This window comes from Protobothrops mucrosquamatus, unplaced genomic scaffold (genome assembly GCF_001527695.2).
Source record: "Protobothrops mucrosquamatus isolate PMUCROS unplaced genomic scaffold, P.Mucros_1.0 scaffold_149, whole genome shotgun sequence".
Lineage (NCBI taxonomy): Eukaryota > Metazoa > Chordata > Lepidosauria > Squamata > Viperidae > Protobothrops > Protobothrops mucrosquamatus.
In genome coordinates, this window is record NW_015386225.1 from 806530 (window position 1) to 825781 (window position 19252).

Sequence of the window (19252 nt, forward strand, 5' to 3'; positions counted from 1 at the left end):
TCTCACCTACATCGTCCACAAGGGACGACTCGGGAACTCAACTCCTACCTCGGGCAGCTCACCTTTCCCCCTATGCCCAGGGGAAAGGTATCAAGCCGTTTGACAGCTGATGCAGGCTGTCAAAACGGCTTTTACGCAGAAACAGGCGGGAGCAGCAAACAGCTGCGTCCAGCGAAGGCGCCTGCCACCGGAAGTCCCACCAAGTCATTTTTCTGACCATTATTCAGTGATGTAAAAAAGTCTATGAAGAAGAAAACATGCATCTCTGAAAGGAAATGTAACCTGAACAATTGTATAAATTAATTGCACAATCACATCCCTGCTTAGCATAGAGACCTAAAGAGATTTCTGTGTACCTTTTCTCAACAACAGATAACAGCCAGGTTAAAAGGCTATGGTCCTTTATTAGTTCATAAGCAGCTTTAGTGATGTATGCAGCATTTTGAAGTATTTCCAGAATCTGATACTGAAAGGCAAAACAAAACAAAAAGACACAATTAATAAAAGAAGATGATAAAAGGGAGTTTTCTAGCACCATGTTATAGATCAGAATAACATTTAATGCTTTAATAATACCGTAGTGGCTAGAATTCAACCCTAGTTATTATAAGGGTTGGAGTATTTGGAGAAATACTAATTATCATATTATTTGTGTTCATATACTATCAAACTTCCTAGGGAAAAGGAAAATAAAGTGATGTTGCTGCAATTGTCACAGTGTTCATTAAATTTTCTATGTTGAACTTCACTTACGGAAGCAACCATACCAACTAAGAGAGAAGCCAATGTAGAGCAACTAGATAGATATGCAAGAGTCTGGGATAATGAATGCTCAGGTAGACTACAACTGAAGAATGTGTGTGTGTGTGTCTACACACACACATGTGTACCCAAACATATTGGTAAATCCATGTCAGATTAGGCTTTCTGGAAGTTTTTCTGTTTCCTGGACTATTTTTGTGTTGTGCAGATTCTATATCTGAATACACAGTTTGCACATCATACATCAAAAAATGCAAAGGGCAATAAATAAATGTCAGCATGGAGACTCTATATTTTCATCCAAACAAATTTGAAGTTTCATTCAATTACATACTTCTGCTTAAGGCAGGTTTTTGCTCCAAAGGGGTCTCTTCCAAACAGGAGTGGAAAGGAGGCAACCTTCCAAATTTTCTTTTTTCTCCTGCTGGCTTCTCTTTACCATCTTCCACAGCATTTCACAGAAATGGCAACCCTCTGCAGCAGAGTTTAAAATCTCCACTAGACTGAAAAAATCTAACTAACTGCAACAACATTTGGGTAAGTCTCTATATTTTTTTGCTTCAAATGTTACATTTATTATAGAATGTATAGGCAAGCTTCCAATTTACAGTGACAGACTCAGATTGACATCTTGGGATAAAAGTGTAAATGGCATTCCTGCTCTAATGAAATGAAAACCATTTTATTTTTAGAAGAGTTTTACCTGTGTTGCTTCATCACACAATGGGCTATGGAAGAATGACAGAAGGACATGGAAAATTCTTTGATAATGATACAGCTGATAGCAGTTTTTATCTCTGAGACCTTCTCCAATAATAGTTAGAACCCATTCACGTTCCATTTTGTGCTAGAAAACAAAGAAAACACATAAAGCATCAAGGAATCAAAGCAAAATTACATTATCATTCTTTTTCATGTAGAGAGAATGCTAAGTCCAGATAACAGACGTGCTTCAAAAAGGAAACTAAAAAAAAAATAGAAATCCTTAAACCATATAACCTAAATTCCAGATATACTACCGCGTTTCCTCAAAAATAAGACCTATCCCGAAAATAAACCCTAGCTTGATTTTTACGTCTGCGCCTAATATAAGCCTTACCCCCCAAATAAGCCCTGGTTAAGAGTCTCTGCAGTTGGCCGCCTGCCCATTCCGTCTGGTTGTTCATGGTGCCATCACCATGAGGTGAGGCGAGGTAGGTGGGGGAGGGGGTGGAGCTGCCCCCCGCGCCCTGCACCCGCTTACGTCAGGGCCCCCGTAGCCAGGTCTCCCACGCCCCAACACCTGCCTCGCCTCGTAGCAGCGGCACTAACAGCGCATCCAGCAGGAGCCTGCATGGCTGCTGCTGGCTCACTTCTTCTGCGGCTGCTTGCTGCCGTTCGCAAACGTTGCCCCCAAACTCTGTTTTGCCAGCAGAGGCCTTCAGGAAAGGGCTCTGCAGCCCAGAATGGAGCCCCAGGTTGACATGCATGTCACACACACCCGGCCTTCGTTTTGCCGGTAGAGGCCTTCAGGAAAGGGTTCTGCAGCCCAGAACAGAACCCCGGGTTGACATGCGTAATGCCCCCTGGCCTCCGTTTCGCCAGCAGAGGCCTTCAGGAAAGGGCTCTGCAGCCCAGAACGGAGCCCCTGATTGACTCCTGTGCCATCACCCTGGCCTCCATTTCGATAGCAGAGGCAGAGAGCGGCCACAGAAGAAATGGGCTGGCGGCGGCCACATGGATGCCTGCTGGACAGGGCTGTTGGTGCTGCGAGGCAAGACAGTGGAAAAAATAAGACATCCCCTGAAAATAAGACCTAATGCCTCTTTCAGAGGTAAAAAAATATAAGACCAGGTCTTATTTTCCGGGAAACATGGTAGCAGGTATTTTTTCATTTACAATTTAGTGATTTTATCCAATTTTAACTCTTTCTTTGAATCAGCACATTCAACTAAATAAATATTAGCAATCCATAATGCCCAAAGACTTTCATAAAAATTCTGCCTCTATGGTGAAATAAACCTACTTTCTATCAGAAAGTTTACCTTTGGTTGCATGTGGATATAAAACAATATTACACATTTTTCTTATCTCAAATAAACATGCACAAGTTGCAAAGGTTTTCAGGATGAGACTTTCTGAAGAACATGTTTAAAATGGCAATAGAACAGCAGGAAAGTATTTGAATTACAACATCTAAGCAATGTAACAGAAGAAGATGAAAACAAGATAGCTGGTCATCTCCACATGAGTCTCTTTACCTCTGAATCAAAACTATAGAAAAGGTGAAAAAATCCTGGCACTTTTCTCAGCTCCAAATACTGGTGGGATAGAAGAAACCTGTTCAACTTTGTGTACATATGTTCCTCTGTAAAAGCAACACAAAATTGAATATTACAGCATGAAAAAACTGCCTATTTTCATATTAATTACAAAGCACATTATAGAATTTTATGTTGTATTTTTATCTTAACAATAAAAATTTCTTCATGCATAAAAAAATCTGAAACATCACAGATATCAACTGTAATTTTCATTTTCTTAATTTGATTTGATGTATATATACTTTACATAGAATTAACTTCCTTGTATTTTCCCTTCCACTATTATCCTTTTTCCAACGCAACCATTATCACACAGATATCTCAAATAGAGAATGGCCATTTGTTCCACATTTGTCTGTGAATTTTAAACATTTCCATTATTTTTATGGAATGGGAAAATCATAGACAAAAACTTTTATCAGGTTCTATCATACCTGGCTTCAGTATTTGCTGGGCAACTCTAGATATATAGAGTGTTAAAGGGAAAGTAAATCTGAGGTTTGGTTGTTTTATTCCATTTTGCACAACGTCCATAAGATACAGCAACTACAAAAAAGAGAAAAAAGAAAAACAACTGGAAAAAGATATTTAAAAATTCCATTTAGGAACATTTAATTGCACTCACAAAACTATTTTTCACAGAATATTTATTTTCCTTTAGAGCTGCTGGAAATAAATTGGTATTCATCATAATCCCCAACATACTCATTGAAATCAGGGCATCTGAAGATCGATATGGATGCATAATAAAATAGAAATTACTATTATAAAAAAAATATTTAAAAATTGCATATGGAATATTAATCCAAATTTGGATTCAGTTATCTGTTGATTCATACAGAATCCCAAATTTCAAGACGACAGATAAACTACAAAGCACTCTTAAAACATTTATATATTTGACAGAGGAAAAAATAAGCATTCTAAGTCATGGTTCGAGATTTGATTTAATTTAAAAAAATAACAATCCAGGTATTCTATTGACCCCATATAAATTACTGGAATAGACTGGATTTCATTTCAATCCAGAAAATTTGTTTTACTGTTGTTAAGTGGTACAAAGGTCAACTCATCTCTACCTGTTTCTGTTCTCGAAACCGAGCTGCTTCCAGATGAGTACGAAAGGAACTTAGGACATGGTAGGCAGCTGCACGCATGTTACTGTCATAGCTGCTAAGGGCAGCTACTGTCAAGCCCAATGCATTGACTTCAACAAACTTATGACATGCCACAACACACTCTACACAGCAAGGAGAAAAGAAATTGCATTTTTAATGAGGAGGCCTTTCAAAATAATTCAAGAAAATAAAATCTGAATGCTCACATTAAAATCACAGCAATCACCAGCAGAATTAATAACAGTCTCATTAGAAAAACAGTCTACTCTGTTGCCCTCTCCTGTATAAAGTTGAACCCACTGAACTGCCTTAATGTTTTCTTCACACAAAAGAATCCCTACTGCACCCTCTGTCATTTTTTGCATAATAATAATAATGATGATAAAGTTGGAAGGGACATCTAGTCTATATTCTATATTCTGGTATATATACCATTTTTTTCTCCCTTTTCCTCGACTCACTTTTATCAAGATGCATATTCATGGCCACTAAAAACAGACTAGTTATCTCTTACTACATTTTTCTGTGTATCCTGTGGTAATTAGCATTTTTGGGGGAAAGGGTTTGTATTTTTATTCGATCAGTTCATATATGTTTGTGGAGCAGTGAGTCCAATGAAAACACAACAATGGTGAGGACACAGCCAGAATGAAAAGTGGTTCTAGTTAATCTCCCCCATCCAGTTCCATTTTATAAAAAGTCACATTCTATCAAGGATAAAAGGCCTTGCTTTTTATGCGCAAGGCCAACATGAATTTTCTGAAGATTAATCTGAAAATAGATCTAGGACATACAAAGAAACATGTACAAAACCCCTGACCTTGCCAACTAGACTCAGTTGCTAATGTAGCTTTAATTTATGTTGGACACAGAGCTTATTTACTAAACCTTGGAAAGATGGCTGCTAAGCAAATAATTACTGATACAATAATCAGCACTAGAAACTGCCATGTCTTTTTCTTTTTTAAATAATATGGGTTAAAATAGTGAGAATTATTAAACATTTGCCTCACAGTGCTATTATAACCCCACGCAAAAAGAAACATAGGTCCTTTAGCCCAGGGCTTTTCAACCAGTGGTACGGGTACCACCTGTGGTACATTGGCACCTGGCAGGTGGTACGCGACTATCCTAGAAAAGTGGTAGCGGGGGAGGGGAATGAGCTGAACCGGTGGCAGCACCGCACAAGCCTGAGCGAGAGATGGCTGGAGCTGCAGGGCTGTCAGGGCTCAGCGGAAGCGCCAGGATCAGCGCCAGGCTCCAGCTGGAGCTCAGCGCTGATCCTGGTGCTTCTGCTGAGCCTTGAAGAAGCACCAATCAGCTGCAAAGCAGCACTGATCCTGGCACTTCCGCTGAGTCCAGAAGAAGCACCGATCAGCTGGAATGTTGCAGCATCTCCAGGGTCTTGTGATTTACATTCAGATGCTTGGCAACTGATTCATATTTATGACGGTCACAGTGTCCCAGGGTCATGTGAAGTGACCAAAACCTGCTGCAACCACCCAGCAGATGGGGGAAATAAAAACCAAACACCCCCCACCCCACCCCTGCTGCCAATCCTCAACAGAAATGCTCACAACAATGAAAACCGTGGACAGGAGGAAGAGCGCAGCCGGGTAGGCAGGCAGGTGTCTTGCTCGGCTGTGCCTTGGGGGGGCACTTTTTTCAGTGCCATTGTAACTTCAAACAGTCACTAAGCGAACTGTTGTAAGTCGAGGACTACCAGTACTTCATCACTTTTTTTTCCTTTTGTGGGGGGTCATCAAGTTTTTGACACCTTGCTAGGCGACTGGTGGTACTTGGATATTGCCATATCCTAAAAGTGGTACAATGGGTGAAAAGGTCGAATGCTTCCAGACAATGCAAGACAATCACTTCATATACCTGGTCTTAATAATTCACTGAACAGCTGGAGAAGAAAACAAGGATCATAGAGATCTTCAAAACCCAAATCGCTTTTCCTTTTGCTCTGGAATATATGTTCTTTCTAAAATGAAAAACATAAAAGAATGCATGCTTGCATTTCAAGTTGCTTCTTGGTTGTTTTTTCTCAGAACGTATCATGCAAACACTGAAAAAACAACAACATATAGCTAATTGGGCCCAAAGTCTCAGTTGCTGAGCAAAGCGATTGTCAACAGAGATACTATGCTATATATTCACTCAACAACTGCAATTCTGGGTCTCCCAGTTGAAGTTGTTAGGCAACCATGTGGGTCATTATGCAGAGCGCCAGGGAGAGGCCTCAGGCCTCCTGGACAGGATGGGGCAGGGAAAGGGCTTGGGCCTCCCACCACACCCAGGAGGCTAGGGCCCTCTGCCTGCCCCACCAGGGAGAATAATGATGAGAATGATGGCATTTGCTAACTTTTTCACTAGATTTGAAGTCCGTTTCTCCAGCGCACCAAGGAATTTCCTCTCTGGGGAAGGAAAGCATTGTGAAAGGCACAGAACGCTGGCCTTTTTGCCATATCTGAGGTCCATTTCTCTCCCTGCACAGAAAGGAGGGGGAACTCCTCAGTGCTCATAGGGAATCCAATGTCTCCCCTCCCACCTGCAACCTTCCTTGCTGGCTTCCCCATTAACTTTCTGGGGAAGCTGGGAGAGAAGAGGGCAAATTGTGATCACATGATCACAGGGCACTTGGCAGCTGGTTGTAAATGAGAACAGGTTGCTAACTGCCTGAAATGTGGTCATGTGATGGAGGGGAGCCCTACACAATGTTTTAGGACAGTAGAAGTGCTTTACGGGTCACACAGCACCCATTTCCAGGACATTGTGACTGTGAATGGTTGTTAAATGACCAATTGAGAACTATCTGTAAACTTAGAAATTACTGCTGCACGTTGGCTTGACTGATTTTTCTTTTTGCAAAAATGTTTCAACTGTTTCCTCAATAATCAGCTCAAAACAAAATAATAAAATAACAGTAATCTGCAGTTAAGCCCAAGGCACCTCAGGGGAAAGAAGATGTCGATGCTGGGGGAAGTGGAGTATGGTCCTCATCATTACTTCTCGATCCAGCAGGCACATAATTTCTTGCATGCTTGGTTGTTGCCATAGTGACTTCCCCAAACTTTTGCATGTTTTATGATGCTCCACAGCAGCCGGACCCCAAAGCAATATTCTAGAATTATGCCAGGAGAAAAGCATGTATTTTTATGTTGTACTTGAAGAGGAGATAGCAATCAAAAAATTAATCTGACTTATTAACAGTAAAATAAGGTTAGCCTTTGCCTTCGCTTCTTACAAGATTGTGTTTCCTTTCCCTTCCTAAGCCATTTCAAACAAAATTAAACCATTATGAAATGACATTTAACTCCGTTCGGTTTGTTTCGGTAAATTGCAGAGATGGTCACAGTGAATCATCTTTGTAAAGTATTGACTTTGGCAAAGTGTGTCAAAGCAGAAGGCTTCTTTTCATAGCCACGATGTTTTTTTAATTAATCAAATAAAAGCTTTACAATGGAACCCAAACTGTTGCCTTCAAGATGTGCTTCTTCAATGATTCAGAAAAATATGTCCAAGACAGGTGAGATATTCCAATGGTATTTCTAGCTATCCCTAATATTGCTTGTCCAGGTGCAAGATGATCCAGATATTTAAGTGCTACCATTATATTCTTGACCACCTTGCAGGAAGGAGAGATGACAAGCATCTGTCCTAGAACTCTATCCCTTGTGGGAAGAATATTTCGTAACAGTGTTTCTTGATCATTGAAGTAAATGGGAGAATGATCAGAAGAAAGGACGGCCCCGGAATTTACCAGTTCACTAAGTTTACACTGAAACCCATAGCCAAGTACCAGTATCTGAAGCAAAGCAAAGCAAAAGCAAACTGCCACTTTCCTAACAGATAAAACAACTTATTATATTATCTTATCTGTCCTTGCATATATATGGTAGGTAAGGGAGGGCCCATTCTGCATTTCTGCTGCTTCTAGTTGTAAGAAGATGGCAGCAGTTAGATAATTCATACTGCTTACTGTACTTTGAGTTAATGGCCACAGGCAGTTATGGCAGCAGTAAATAATTTAAGGGGAGATTGTAGACATAGGGACTCCACTCTGGTGTCACACTATTCCAACATTTCTTGATTTTTGAATAGTGTAGGGAAGGCTTCATTCCAAAAACTAACAGGTGGAGCCAGGCATTAATTAAAATTACTGAATTAAGATCAGACTCATTACATATTTAAACAATTTTCCTATTTTGCCACACTAAAATTACTGTTTGATAACAATGTTTTGAAGGCTTCTGAGAGACATAATTTTTATGAGGGCCTCGTGTGGCCTATAGTTTTAGGCTATATATCATGTTGCTTGCTTGATTTGGGCTTATTATGCATTGTAAACCCAAGCTTTGTACTTTGTATATAGTTTATATTTATATAAACTATTTTCTATGAATAATTTATATCTTAATCTATTTTATGAGCCCAGAATATGTGGTTTATTCAACCAATTCTAATTAAGCAAACCATAGCAAAATAAGGCTGACAAGATGTGTACATTTTTCACCTATTACAATGACCAAGATGTATATAAACAAACCTGAAGTCAAGAAGGCTTAGACCATTATTTTCATATAGTTTAAGCAGAAACAATATCTTCTGATCTAAAAACATGAAACACAATGTAAAAATGACATATAGCTAGAGGAAACCAACATTCCTAAGAACATCATCATATAACATTCGCATCTCTATCGCTGGAGATAGATGTGTGCATATCCCATTCTCTCCATTTCAGGCACTCCATACATTCAGGTATCTCACTGAGGGCTTAAGTGAAAACTAGCATCTTGGACTCATTATTGTCATTCTCAGCTTTGAGCTTTTATATCCTATCATCATCTTGAATGCTAATATTTTATGGAAACATCCATCATCTAGTAACAGTGAAAGTGGCTTTAATATAGTTATGAATCCACTTGAAGTCCCTGAACATCTATCACAAGGTGTATTCAATATCCTCCAGGCTCAGTCCACCCCATCCAATCATCAAGCCCCCATCCAGTCATCACTACTGCTACGTCTTGAGCAGCATGCCCTTCTTTTCTCAAACTTTTGCTCAGCGTTAGTTTAAAAATGCAGAACAAAAACTGAAAGTTTCATTCAAGCCCCTAAAGACACAAAATCTTTTGAAATTAATTTCTGACTGTTTTCTTGATTGATTCAAGAGCTACAGTTAAATGGTTTAAGTCAAATATGGCACAATCAATACCCCCCTTCTCTTCTACATTGTTTTTTTTTTTGTTAATAAACATCACTCTTAAGAGAAAGTTTGCTCACCTGAAACACTCAGTGTTGCCCCATATGCTCCAAGCAGCACAGCAAAATGGTTACTTTCACAAATTGCAGGGCAGAGTTTCACGAGAGTCAACAGGAGGCTCACTAACGCCTCTGAAAACAACAAAAAAAGATATTTTGCTCTTTCCCTCCCACCATGCTATTTGAACGTTTTTGCAAGACTTTCTTAACATAATCACGCTGCACAATGAGCTGACTAGCCAGGATCTTCTGGGATAAATAAAGCATCACAATAGCACCACACTAATTTTCTGCAGAGTTCCCATTCATATGAGTTAAGCTACAAACAGAACTTTCTAGTATCTAAACCGGAAACCTATAGATGTGTTTCCAACTAGATGCTGGCAGGATGACCTGGGAATTGTAGCCCAAGACATCTGAAGGGCAACAGGTGGGTGAGGACTACACTAGAGTAGTGTTGTTGGTACAAACACTATAGACCAATAATTATTTACAATAATCCCACATGCATACCTTTTTTTAAAAAAGCTCGGCATAAATTTAATTTATCCAGGACCCTCTGAGAAAATGATCTTGAAAGAATGGTGAAATAATTTGCTGGGAAATCAGCTTTTTATGAAGAAAAAGTATTTCTCACATTTTTCTCACATACAGGGCAAAAGGCACTATATAACCATATATAATTCATTTTTTTTAAAGTTCACTGACAAATTAAGTTGAGCATTATAATAATTTATTAAACTTGTATGCCGCCTGTCTGAGTCTATAAATTATCTTGAAAGAAACTGAGAGTACTTGATAGATGCCAAAATATGTCAGTGGGCAGTGAACAGAATATACAGAAAAATGGTTTGCAAGTATATAAATTATACATAGACACCAAAGAAGCTGGAGAGGAAGAGAGACCTCTTAGATGAGCATTCGTGTCACTGCCTTCTTGTGATCTCAGCACTGTGGACAAAAACAGGGAATGCTGCGTGATCATCATGTAAAGCACTTCAGGTTTGGTTAATCTCTGTCTAAGCGAGATTTCTTTCTGGTATAATATATTTATAGCTGCATTCAGAGTTTTCAGGAAAGTTTGGTCTTTATAACGATACCTGCATGACAATTAAAAAGACATTACGTCAAACACCAGACTGTTCTGCTAACAAGCTTGTTCCAAAAAAAGAGTTATATACAGTGCCAGGAGTTGATCTGCATGCTGACACTATTTTGGAGTCTGTAGTAAACAATGACTGCGATTTTAGAAAGAATAGATTGTTATTTCCCTGCCTATGCTAATGGATAATTAGAGCTGCCTTCAACTCCTCCTGTGAGCAATTTTTCCTGAACTTGGCTTTTTAGTTGCATACTGGACTCCCTAGTAGGTTGGATCAGAAAAAAATCGAACTATTTAAACTATCTTTACATTTAATTAAAATTAAATATGCTTAATATAATAGGAAGTTGTCATTTAGTGATCACAATTGAGAGTTGTGAGAGTTCACTTAGTTGTTGAGTGAAAAGGTTACTAAGTAAATTTGCAATTGTGCTTAAACTGTTGTTCTTTGTTTACAGACTTCCAAAAGTCGTAAATGCAAGGACTGGTCATAAGAGTTACTTCTTCATCACCGTTTTAACTGTGCACAGTTGCTAAACAAGGACTATCCATTCAATCATTTCATGATTATGCTTGTCTGTCACATTAACAATTAAATTTAGTAGTATTTTTTGTAGACCTGTAGGGTTTCTGGGGCTCCGGTTATTCAGATTGTCTGTTTCAGCTTTAAAGGATAATAACGTGGTGTATTAGGTATTGTTTCTTAAATTAAAAGAAATTCCATAATCATGAAGCAGTTCTGCATTCAGGCAGTTGTGATATTTCATAGAAATTGATACCAATACATCCCCATGGCCACTTCTATAAATATTTAATCTCATATTCACATTACTACGAAGTGACGAATTTTAGTGGAACCTGTACTTTTTTCAGGTTGATTGAATTAGTGCAATCTAGTTCTTCATCCTATGGCTGAAGAATTAGGAAACAGTAGATTTCTCCACATCAGGGGTAGGCAACCTTGGCTCTTTTATGACTCATGGACTTCAACTCCCAGAATTCCTGAGCCTACTCCCGCTCTACATGTATATAATCTGTGCAGTAATTATTCTAAATACACAGAGAGGGAGAGAGAATTCAGTAAAATAGCTTGCATAATCAAAAACATTTCATTTGTGTGGAACTAGGGAGCATTTAGTACATTAAAGCAGTGCGCTCTCAAAACTTTTTCAGCTTGGCTATCTGAAAAAAGGCATCATTGCTATAAACATAAATATGCTTACTTTAGCCCCAGCTTCACAAAACTATTCCAACTGTCTGGAACCACTTCAGTTACTGAATTCTGGATAGACAAGAAATAGTAATATATCACATACCGCAATATAATAAAGCTTTCAGAACTTGTTTTCTAATTGGGCTGAACTAGAAAGAGAGATCATTCAAAATGAAGCCTCTGCACTCTATGTACAGAGTAGTCCCATCCTTTCTTCATAAATTCAACGCAGCAAACTGACAAATAGTAAAAATTTTGGCTCCATACTTTTTTTAAAAAAAGTTGTGGATTGGCTCCTATGAGCCAATCTATCATTTAAAATAAAGTTTCATGCGAATTAAATCTCCTTCCATGATTACACATTTTAATATGGAAAGTACTGCTATAGAGAATTTTAATGTGGTATGAAGGAGTTTGTAAATAACGTTAACTATAATAGCACATTTCTATTTGCTATTTATCTCTATCTTTTTCAATCTCATGTTTTCATAATTAAAATATCATCAAATCAAACTTCTAAATAGTTGCTTCTTAACAGAAATGTATGAAAGGTTAGAAGGTTAGCGAGTACTAAAAGTATAGTACTTTTTCCTTGAAATAGAATGCACAGCTATAGAGGAAATTGGTAACATTTAGAAACCTGGTCTGGAGTAACCATAGGATGGGTCCATGCTCTCCAAAATTCTAGCAAAATTGAAAAACTAGCATTTACAATTATTTGTATACCTATGGACCTATCAATGGATATACACTTCCTAATAAAAAAAAATATGCTGAAATATATTGCCCCTTTCAGCATCTTTTTATGTCTGACGCTCTACCATTTTTTAATCAACTAATGTACAAATGAGTGGAAAACCCCAGTCCTCACCAATAAGGCTTCTAGCTTCAATAGCATGGTATTCTCCACTTCTGAATGTGTTTCTTGCTCTTGGCTACTACTGAAGGACAGGATTAACCACCTCATACAGGTAAGTAGTAGATGTTTCCTCCATGAATGCACTTTTTCTACAGAGGTCTCCAGCGCTCTTGATACAGCATCAGCAATTATCCACCTGGAGAGGGTTGAAAAGAGTAGCAGAGCAATGTCTTAATTTCAATTTTCCACATATTCTCAACCTTCCCCCATTATACAAGCTCAACATAACTACAGGTAGTCCTCAACTTATGACCACAATTGAGCCCAAAATTTCCATTGCTAAGCGAGTAGAAGGCTGCAACGTGGATTGGGCCACATGAGGAGAAAAAAAGTGGGCTTAGTTTCTTAAACTATTATATATCTACATTAAACTTTATGGTTTTCATCCACTTTTCACTTCAAAATACCAGACTACAAAAAGAGGACTCTGAACATCTACTCTTGTTTTAAAATAAAAATAATTACTAAATGGCTCACATGTATAATTCTTTCACAAGTAAAAATTAATGTAAGCTTACTGTTCGTGATTTCCAGGTCTCTCAAGAGTTAGAGTTAATTTTTCAGTTAAATCAGTGAAGGCCTCCGTATCGGCTAGTGGCAATAACTTGGAAAGAACGTGATATTCCATAACAGTTGGTTGTGATGAATCCACTTTCAAAAGCTTATTCAGCAGTTCTGGCCATAAAGCTTCTCTCAAGGCAGACTTAACAGCTGAAAACAATGTACAAAGTCAAAGTATAAAGGAACAAGTCAACATTTCCAAAATTTAGGGGATTATGTAAGTACCAGGGCCCAGGAAGAGCTTCTTAAATATAGACTATAGAATAGTCTAGAATAGGATTTCTAGCCAAGACAGAACTGTTTCTGGAGAAATGCTTATCTGCTTGGAAAGAAGGTCCACACTACCACACAAAAAAGCTAACAGAATAAGATCTAGATAAATGCTTCTTGCATCATTTATCCTAGGCAATATTATAGAAACACAAATCTGCCTGGCAGATGGCTTCAAAGCAAGAAATGCAGAATAAAATGTTCAAAAAATAAAAGCCTAACGTATTATTCCAGAGGCATTCATAACATGGTTTAGTGTTAAAAAAATCAGCTGGCATGATTACCTTTTGATAAGTGTTTGAAACGTTGCTTCTCTTGACAGTCCAAATACACATTGACAAGGGGCATAACAAGAGCGGCATTCATTTTTAGAAATTTGCTTGTACTACTCTTCAGACACCAAAGCTCAAAATGTAGCAAATGAGTGTGGGAGTGCTGAATCAATAAAGCTACAATAGAAAGGGAAATTTCTGTTGAACGCTTAAGGCACAAAAGCTGCACATCAGGGTCAACTGCCTGGGCAAAGATAGGTTCTTTCTGTATCACACACATAAAGGCCTTTTCCAACTCCTCAGTGACAGATGCAGACAGCAGAATACTCATCCCTTGAATGTGCTCTCTTGAAAAAAAGGAGTCTCCTTTCAGGGAACCTCTTTGGTAGCCATCGGTGAGCAGCTGCACCAAGGTTTGTCCATAAATGTTCAGACAGATTTCTTTTCCAGAAAAAATTTCAGATTTTGAAGTAGCTAGGTTGGCCTTGCAAAGTTGCAGCATGATTTCTTTCAGTTGGTCCATATTCATATAAATATGCAGTTCTTGCAAAGCCTCTATCTGCAGAGATTTTGGGGGAGATATTCTGCATCCTTCTTTTGTACCCGCGTGCAGCTCTTCCAAAACAGTTTTTGTGATGGCTTCAAAATACTTGCAAAGTATATCTAGCTGATCCCTAGGTTGCAATAATGGGCAACTCGTTTTCAGCAAGTCAAGAATGCTGCGATTTAGATGACTTGAAAGCAGTTTTACTTTAACTGGATTAAGACTGTGTGGAGGAAGGGAATGTTGTTCTATAGCCAGGAACCAATTTTCCAGGATAGGGTGTTTGAAGACCAAAGAGAGCATCTCTTCCATGATCTACAACAGAAACAACTGCAATAAGAGACTTTGTCTAATAATCGTAAGATCTGTACTGGATCAGATGCACTTCAGCGTTGCTCTTCACTCTTGCTAACTAGTTCCCTGGGAAAATTCACAACAACCTTATCTAATACGATTAAGAATGGGATCTGAAAGTTTACACCCGATAGTACACTCAACCTGAGTAATACAGATCAAACTGGAAAAGAATATTTCTCAAAAGATTTTGAATGAAAAATTGAGGAAAAATAGTTCCACAAAAGAAGAACTAGTTTTAAATAGTAAATGTTTTACAACAAAACCAATTTCCAAGGAAGGTGGCTCTTCACTGGATATGTTGAAATGGAAACTAAACAGTTGTCAAGGATGCTTTAATCTGGATTTCTGGACTGAGATGGGTGTTGACACAATGGCTTATATGTCCCCTATCATTCTATGATTATATAAAACTACTTCTGGTATTTCACCATATATTGACCAACAATAAGCAGTGTATAAACAGTTTCATTCTTACTGGAATTCATTATAATCAACTTAGATCTTATATGGCAGGTTTTTTTTCTCTCTCACTGTACTCAGGATATAGTTACCGTACTCATGACTCATTTTAAGCAACAAAAAAACCCTCTCTCATGGATATTGTCCATGTAAAGGCACAGTATCTACACAGAAAAATTAGCACCTTTTCATTCTCAGAGTCTTGAATCAAAATTTCTGCTTCCATAAAAAGTTCAGGTTCAATCTGGGTATTTTTCTGTTCAGGCTGACCACGCAATTCTGTATCATCACCTTTGCGCAACAAGCTCTTCAACAAATCCATGTAGAGAGTAACAAGGGAAAGGCCACAATTTTTGCCCAACTGTTGGAAAAATGATAGACATTTTTAAGTGGAAAAAAAGGGGGGGATTGAGAACAAAACACCCCGATTGTATATTTTATCAAAGGGACATATTAATTATCATATATAGGCTTCATTTATTTGTTTTGCAAATCCATGCAATGTACTTTACACCTCTATACAATGCTTGCAAGTGGACACTACTACAAGGATGCATCTTGGAAGCATGAATCAAGAGATTATATGTATTTTTTTAGCTACATACAGTACACCTGTTTCAGAAAATGCATGGTTGCTGCCATCTAAGGTTGAGATGGTCTTTAATGAAAGGAACCATACATAACTATTAAAGTTGCTTTCAAAGAAACAGGAAAAAAAATAATAGCTCACACTGCCGAAGTTCTCCACACTGGTTTTTAGGTACAGAAGAACGTGTTTTAAAGCCAATGAGAACTGCTGAGGTTGGAGTTGGGAAATAGCTTCATTTAGCTTTGTTTGAATATCCTCTTTCAGTAAAGCAGCAGCACCCTTCTGATAGCTATTCTTTAACAAGGTAAAAAAGGAGGAATCTGATGACCACACCACATCCACACTGTTGCTCCTGTCTTGCTGGAACTGAGAAAGAACAGAAGAAGACACAATTACATATATGTAAAGGAAACAGTTTGCACTCCAACACTTTTTACCTAAACAGAAGAAGCTTGGAAGAGCTAAACTGCCTGCAGGAGGCTTTTGAAATTAGGCAAAGAAATCCACAAAATGGAAGGCTTTTATCAAATGACAAAAGCGCCATTGAAATACAAATTCACTTGTGTGGGGTTTCCCCCCCCCCTCCCATTCAGTCATGTCCAATTTTTGGAGACTGCCAGAACAAGTCCATGCAGTTTTCTTGGCAAAGTTTTTCAGAACTGGTTTCCCATTGCCTCATTTCTAGGGTTGAGAGAATGTGATTGGCTCAAGGTCACCTACCTGGGTGGGACTAGAATTCTAGCCTGATGCCTTTACCACTATACCAAATTGGTTCTTTAAAACTTGTGTACACACATGCAGTATCACAAAGCATATACACCAAAGGAATGGAGGTGATAAATTGCCTCATCTTTTTTCCACTCCCTCCAAAGAGCCCTGAAATTAAGGTCAAGGTTATGTGAAATTAAGTTTTGATTGCTAGACTCTGTTTTGGATTAACTTTTCAGAAATGTTTGCTTTCCAATTAGCTTTTAAAGGAATTACGTGCTCTTATATCAAAATCTGTAACAAAACACATTTTGCTGTACCAATAGAGGAGAATATTGTAGCTCTGGGTTGAAATGTGGGGTGCTTGGTGCTCTCTGAGCTTGATTATTTTGATGATGAGCATTGATGATGTTATCTAGTTTGGTAATGAAACGTCTGAAAAAAAACAACCAAGCTCAGAGAGCACCAAGTACCTCACATTTTTGTTTTAAACTACACAAGACTGAGTATTATTTTGCTAGGAAAATCAGGTATAAAAAACAAATCAAAATAATCTAAAAGCAATTCCATGGACAGGAAGAATTGTTTACTGAAAAAAATAGGGCTGATTTAGCCTGTTTTTCCTGCTGCCAGAGTTAAATGAGCTCAGCTATAATAATGTGTTGAAAAAAATATATCAGACATCCGTCCACTTTTCATCATGCAGTTCCACTGGTGATTAAAAAAGATGCATCAAAAAAGAGCAAGCTAACAGAATGCCTGGATTTCAAATTGTATAACTAAATGAATGAAGAGCATGCTTTGCTATGTATTATTCCTCTAGGTGTTATAATAATAATAATAATGATAAAGTTGGAAGGGACCTTGGAGATCATCTAGTCCAACCCCCTGCTCAGGCAGAAAACCCTATACCATTTCAGACAAATGGCTGTCCAGTTTCTTCTTAAAAACTTCCAGTGTTGGTGCATTCACCGCTTCTGGAGGCAGGTTGTTCCACTGGTTAATTGTTCTAACTGTCAGGAAGTTTCTCCTTAGTTCTAGGTTGCTTCTCTCTTTGGTTAGGTTCCATCTGTTGCTTCCTGTCCTGCCTTCAGGTGCTTTGCAGAAGAGCTTGACTCCCTCTTCTTTGTGGCAGCCCCTGAGATATTGGAACACTGCTATCATGTCCCCCCTCGTCCTTCTCTTTGTTAAACTAGACACCAATTTACGCTGTTTAGTATACATTTTGGCTTGCTTACCAAAGCTTCCTTAGCTTGTTGTGGTATACAAAGTTTATAGTAATAGATGAACTGACAAAGCTGAACACTGACAGACTGAAGTTCTTTATCATAGTGTTGAAACATCAGGCAAAGGGCTAAAGGATCTCGTTGAGAATGCAGGAGGTCCGTAAACACAGCAATGAGATATTCCACAATGCTTTCTTCTATAAAGACAAAACAACAACTGTAACAAAACTAAGATTAAATTCTTGCAGTTTCTGAAACTGAAGTCTTCAAAGCCTCATTCAGAAAGCACCTTCAGCAAACTTCTATCAGGAAGGTTAAAAATTGCATGATTATCTGTAGAAAAAAGCATAATGTTTAGTTTTCACAATAAAAATCAAACAGCTTCTTGATTTTGATTGTGCAAATTGAACATTACATTTTCCCCCCCACTTATACAAGTTCCCCTATTAAGTGTGCTTTTACAAGAATTTTTAATATGTTAAAACTGCATTTCATGAGAAAGCTGATTTTTCTGGGGAAAGCAGGATAGCAATTACAGAAAGAAGCAAAAAATACCTCTTGCGTTTTCATCAACAAATAACTTATTTCTTGCTTCTAAAGAAGCTGGGACGATTGCACTGAATGGAAACGTGTTCACAACCATGTCTTCACTTAAAGTACATCCAATTTCTTCATTTAAACTTTCACTGTCTTCCACAAGGACATCAATCATATCCAGAACATCTAGTTTAGTAAGGAAAATATTTACATAAAATATATATTTGTACGAGGTGAGCAGCAAAGGAGGAAACCATCTAAGGAACGAGATTGCAATCATTAATTTTATGGAAAGAAAAGAACATGTAGTATTAGAATATTCAATATGAATATGGAATCGACATAGCTATCTTACAATTTTTTTTAATTTAAATTATAAATTATGTTTATATTTTAATCTAATATGGCAAGCAGTGACCATTTAACAATTAACATTTCAAATTTTATTTAACAATTACATATTTTATAGTAACATGCAATATTATTTATGTTATTATTTATGAAGACAATTAAGAATATATATTTTACAATTTCTATTGTAGAACAATTAAAGCAGTTGGGATTGATTGAAACTTCAGGGAAACCCACATTTGAAATCAAGTTTATTGAGACCCCATCTGGTCCACTAATTTAAATGAAAATCTATTCTAATTTATCCTACTTTGCTTTGGCCAAATCCAATGCATGTTATAGCTCCCATTGGTGCAAAAACAATGCAACAGGAAAAAGAGCATTTTATGATTCTTCATCAAGTGTCACGTGGAAACCTGAATATGGTTGCTTACCAAAGTTTGGAAGAAGCCTTGTAAAAATAAATGCGTGGGATCTATGTTGCCAAAGGCTAGCTAATGCACAAATATCTTTTTTTAATCCAGAAAATCCCACGAATCTGGATCAGTAATTGCTCAGAAGCATGAAAATGAAACTAAAACAATCCTAGTACATATGCAGTATATTAGTTAATGGCTTTACTTTTATACAAGATTATATAATTGGTGGCCTCTTTTTTAAAATGTTGCTTTTCTGTAAATTTCCAAGAAT

General features: G+C 37.8%; 1 protein-coding gene across 1 annotated transcript in view; it reads right to left on the reverse strand.

The window, feature by feature from the left end:
* URB1 (URB1 ribosome biogenesis homolog) overlaps positions 1 to 19252 on the reverse strand; it is a 54439-nt gene that overhangs the window by 10855 nt on the left and 24332 nt on the right. Inside the window, exons 18-35 of the mRNA XM_029284772.1 lie at positions 18230 to 18397; positions 17687 to 17871; positions 15882 to 16100; positions 15336 to 15512; positions 13804 to 14650; positions 13207 to 13399; positions 12641 to 12824; positions 11780 to 11838; positions 10361 to 10554; positions 9476 to 9586; positions 8736 to 8799; positions 7139 to 7310; positions 6068 to 6170; positions 4145 to 4305; positions 3500 to 3611; positions 3003 to 3109; positions 1466 to 1609; positions 357 to 466 (exon numbers count right to left, since the gene is read on the reverse strand). Coding sequence (XP_029140605.1) covers positions 357 to 466; positions 1466 to 1609; positions 3003 to 3109; positions 3500 to 3611; positions 4145 to 4305; positions 6068 to 6170; positions 7139 to 7310; positions 8736 to 8799; positions 9476 to 9586; positions 10361 to 10554; positions 11780 to 11838; positions 12641 to 12824; positions 13207 to 13399; positions 13804 to 14650; positions 15336 to 15512; positions 15882 to 16100; positions 17687 to 17871; positions 18230 to 18397 — 3310 coding nt within the window. The remainder of the gene's footprint in view (positions 1 to 356; positions 467 to 1465; positions 1610 to 3002; positions 3110 to 3499; positions 3612 to 4144; positions 4306 to 6067; positions 6171 to 7138; positions 7311 to 8735; positions 8800 to 9475; positions 9587 to 10360; positions 10555 to 11779; positions 11839 to 12640; positions 12825 to 13206; positions 13400 to 13803; positions 14651 to 15335; positions 15513 to 15881; positions 16101 to 17686; positions 17872 to 18229; positions 18398 to 19252) is intronic.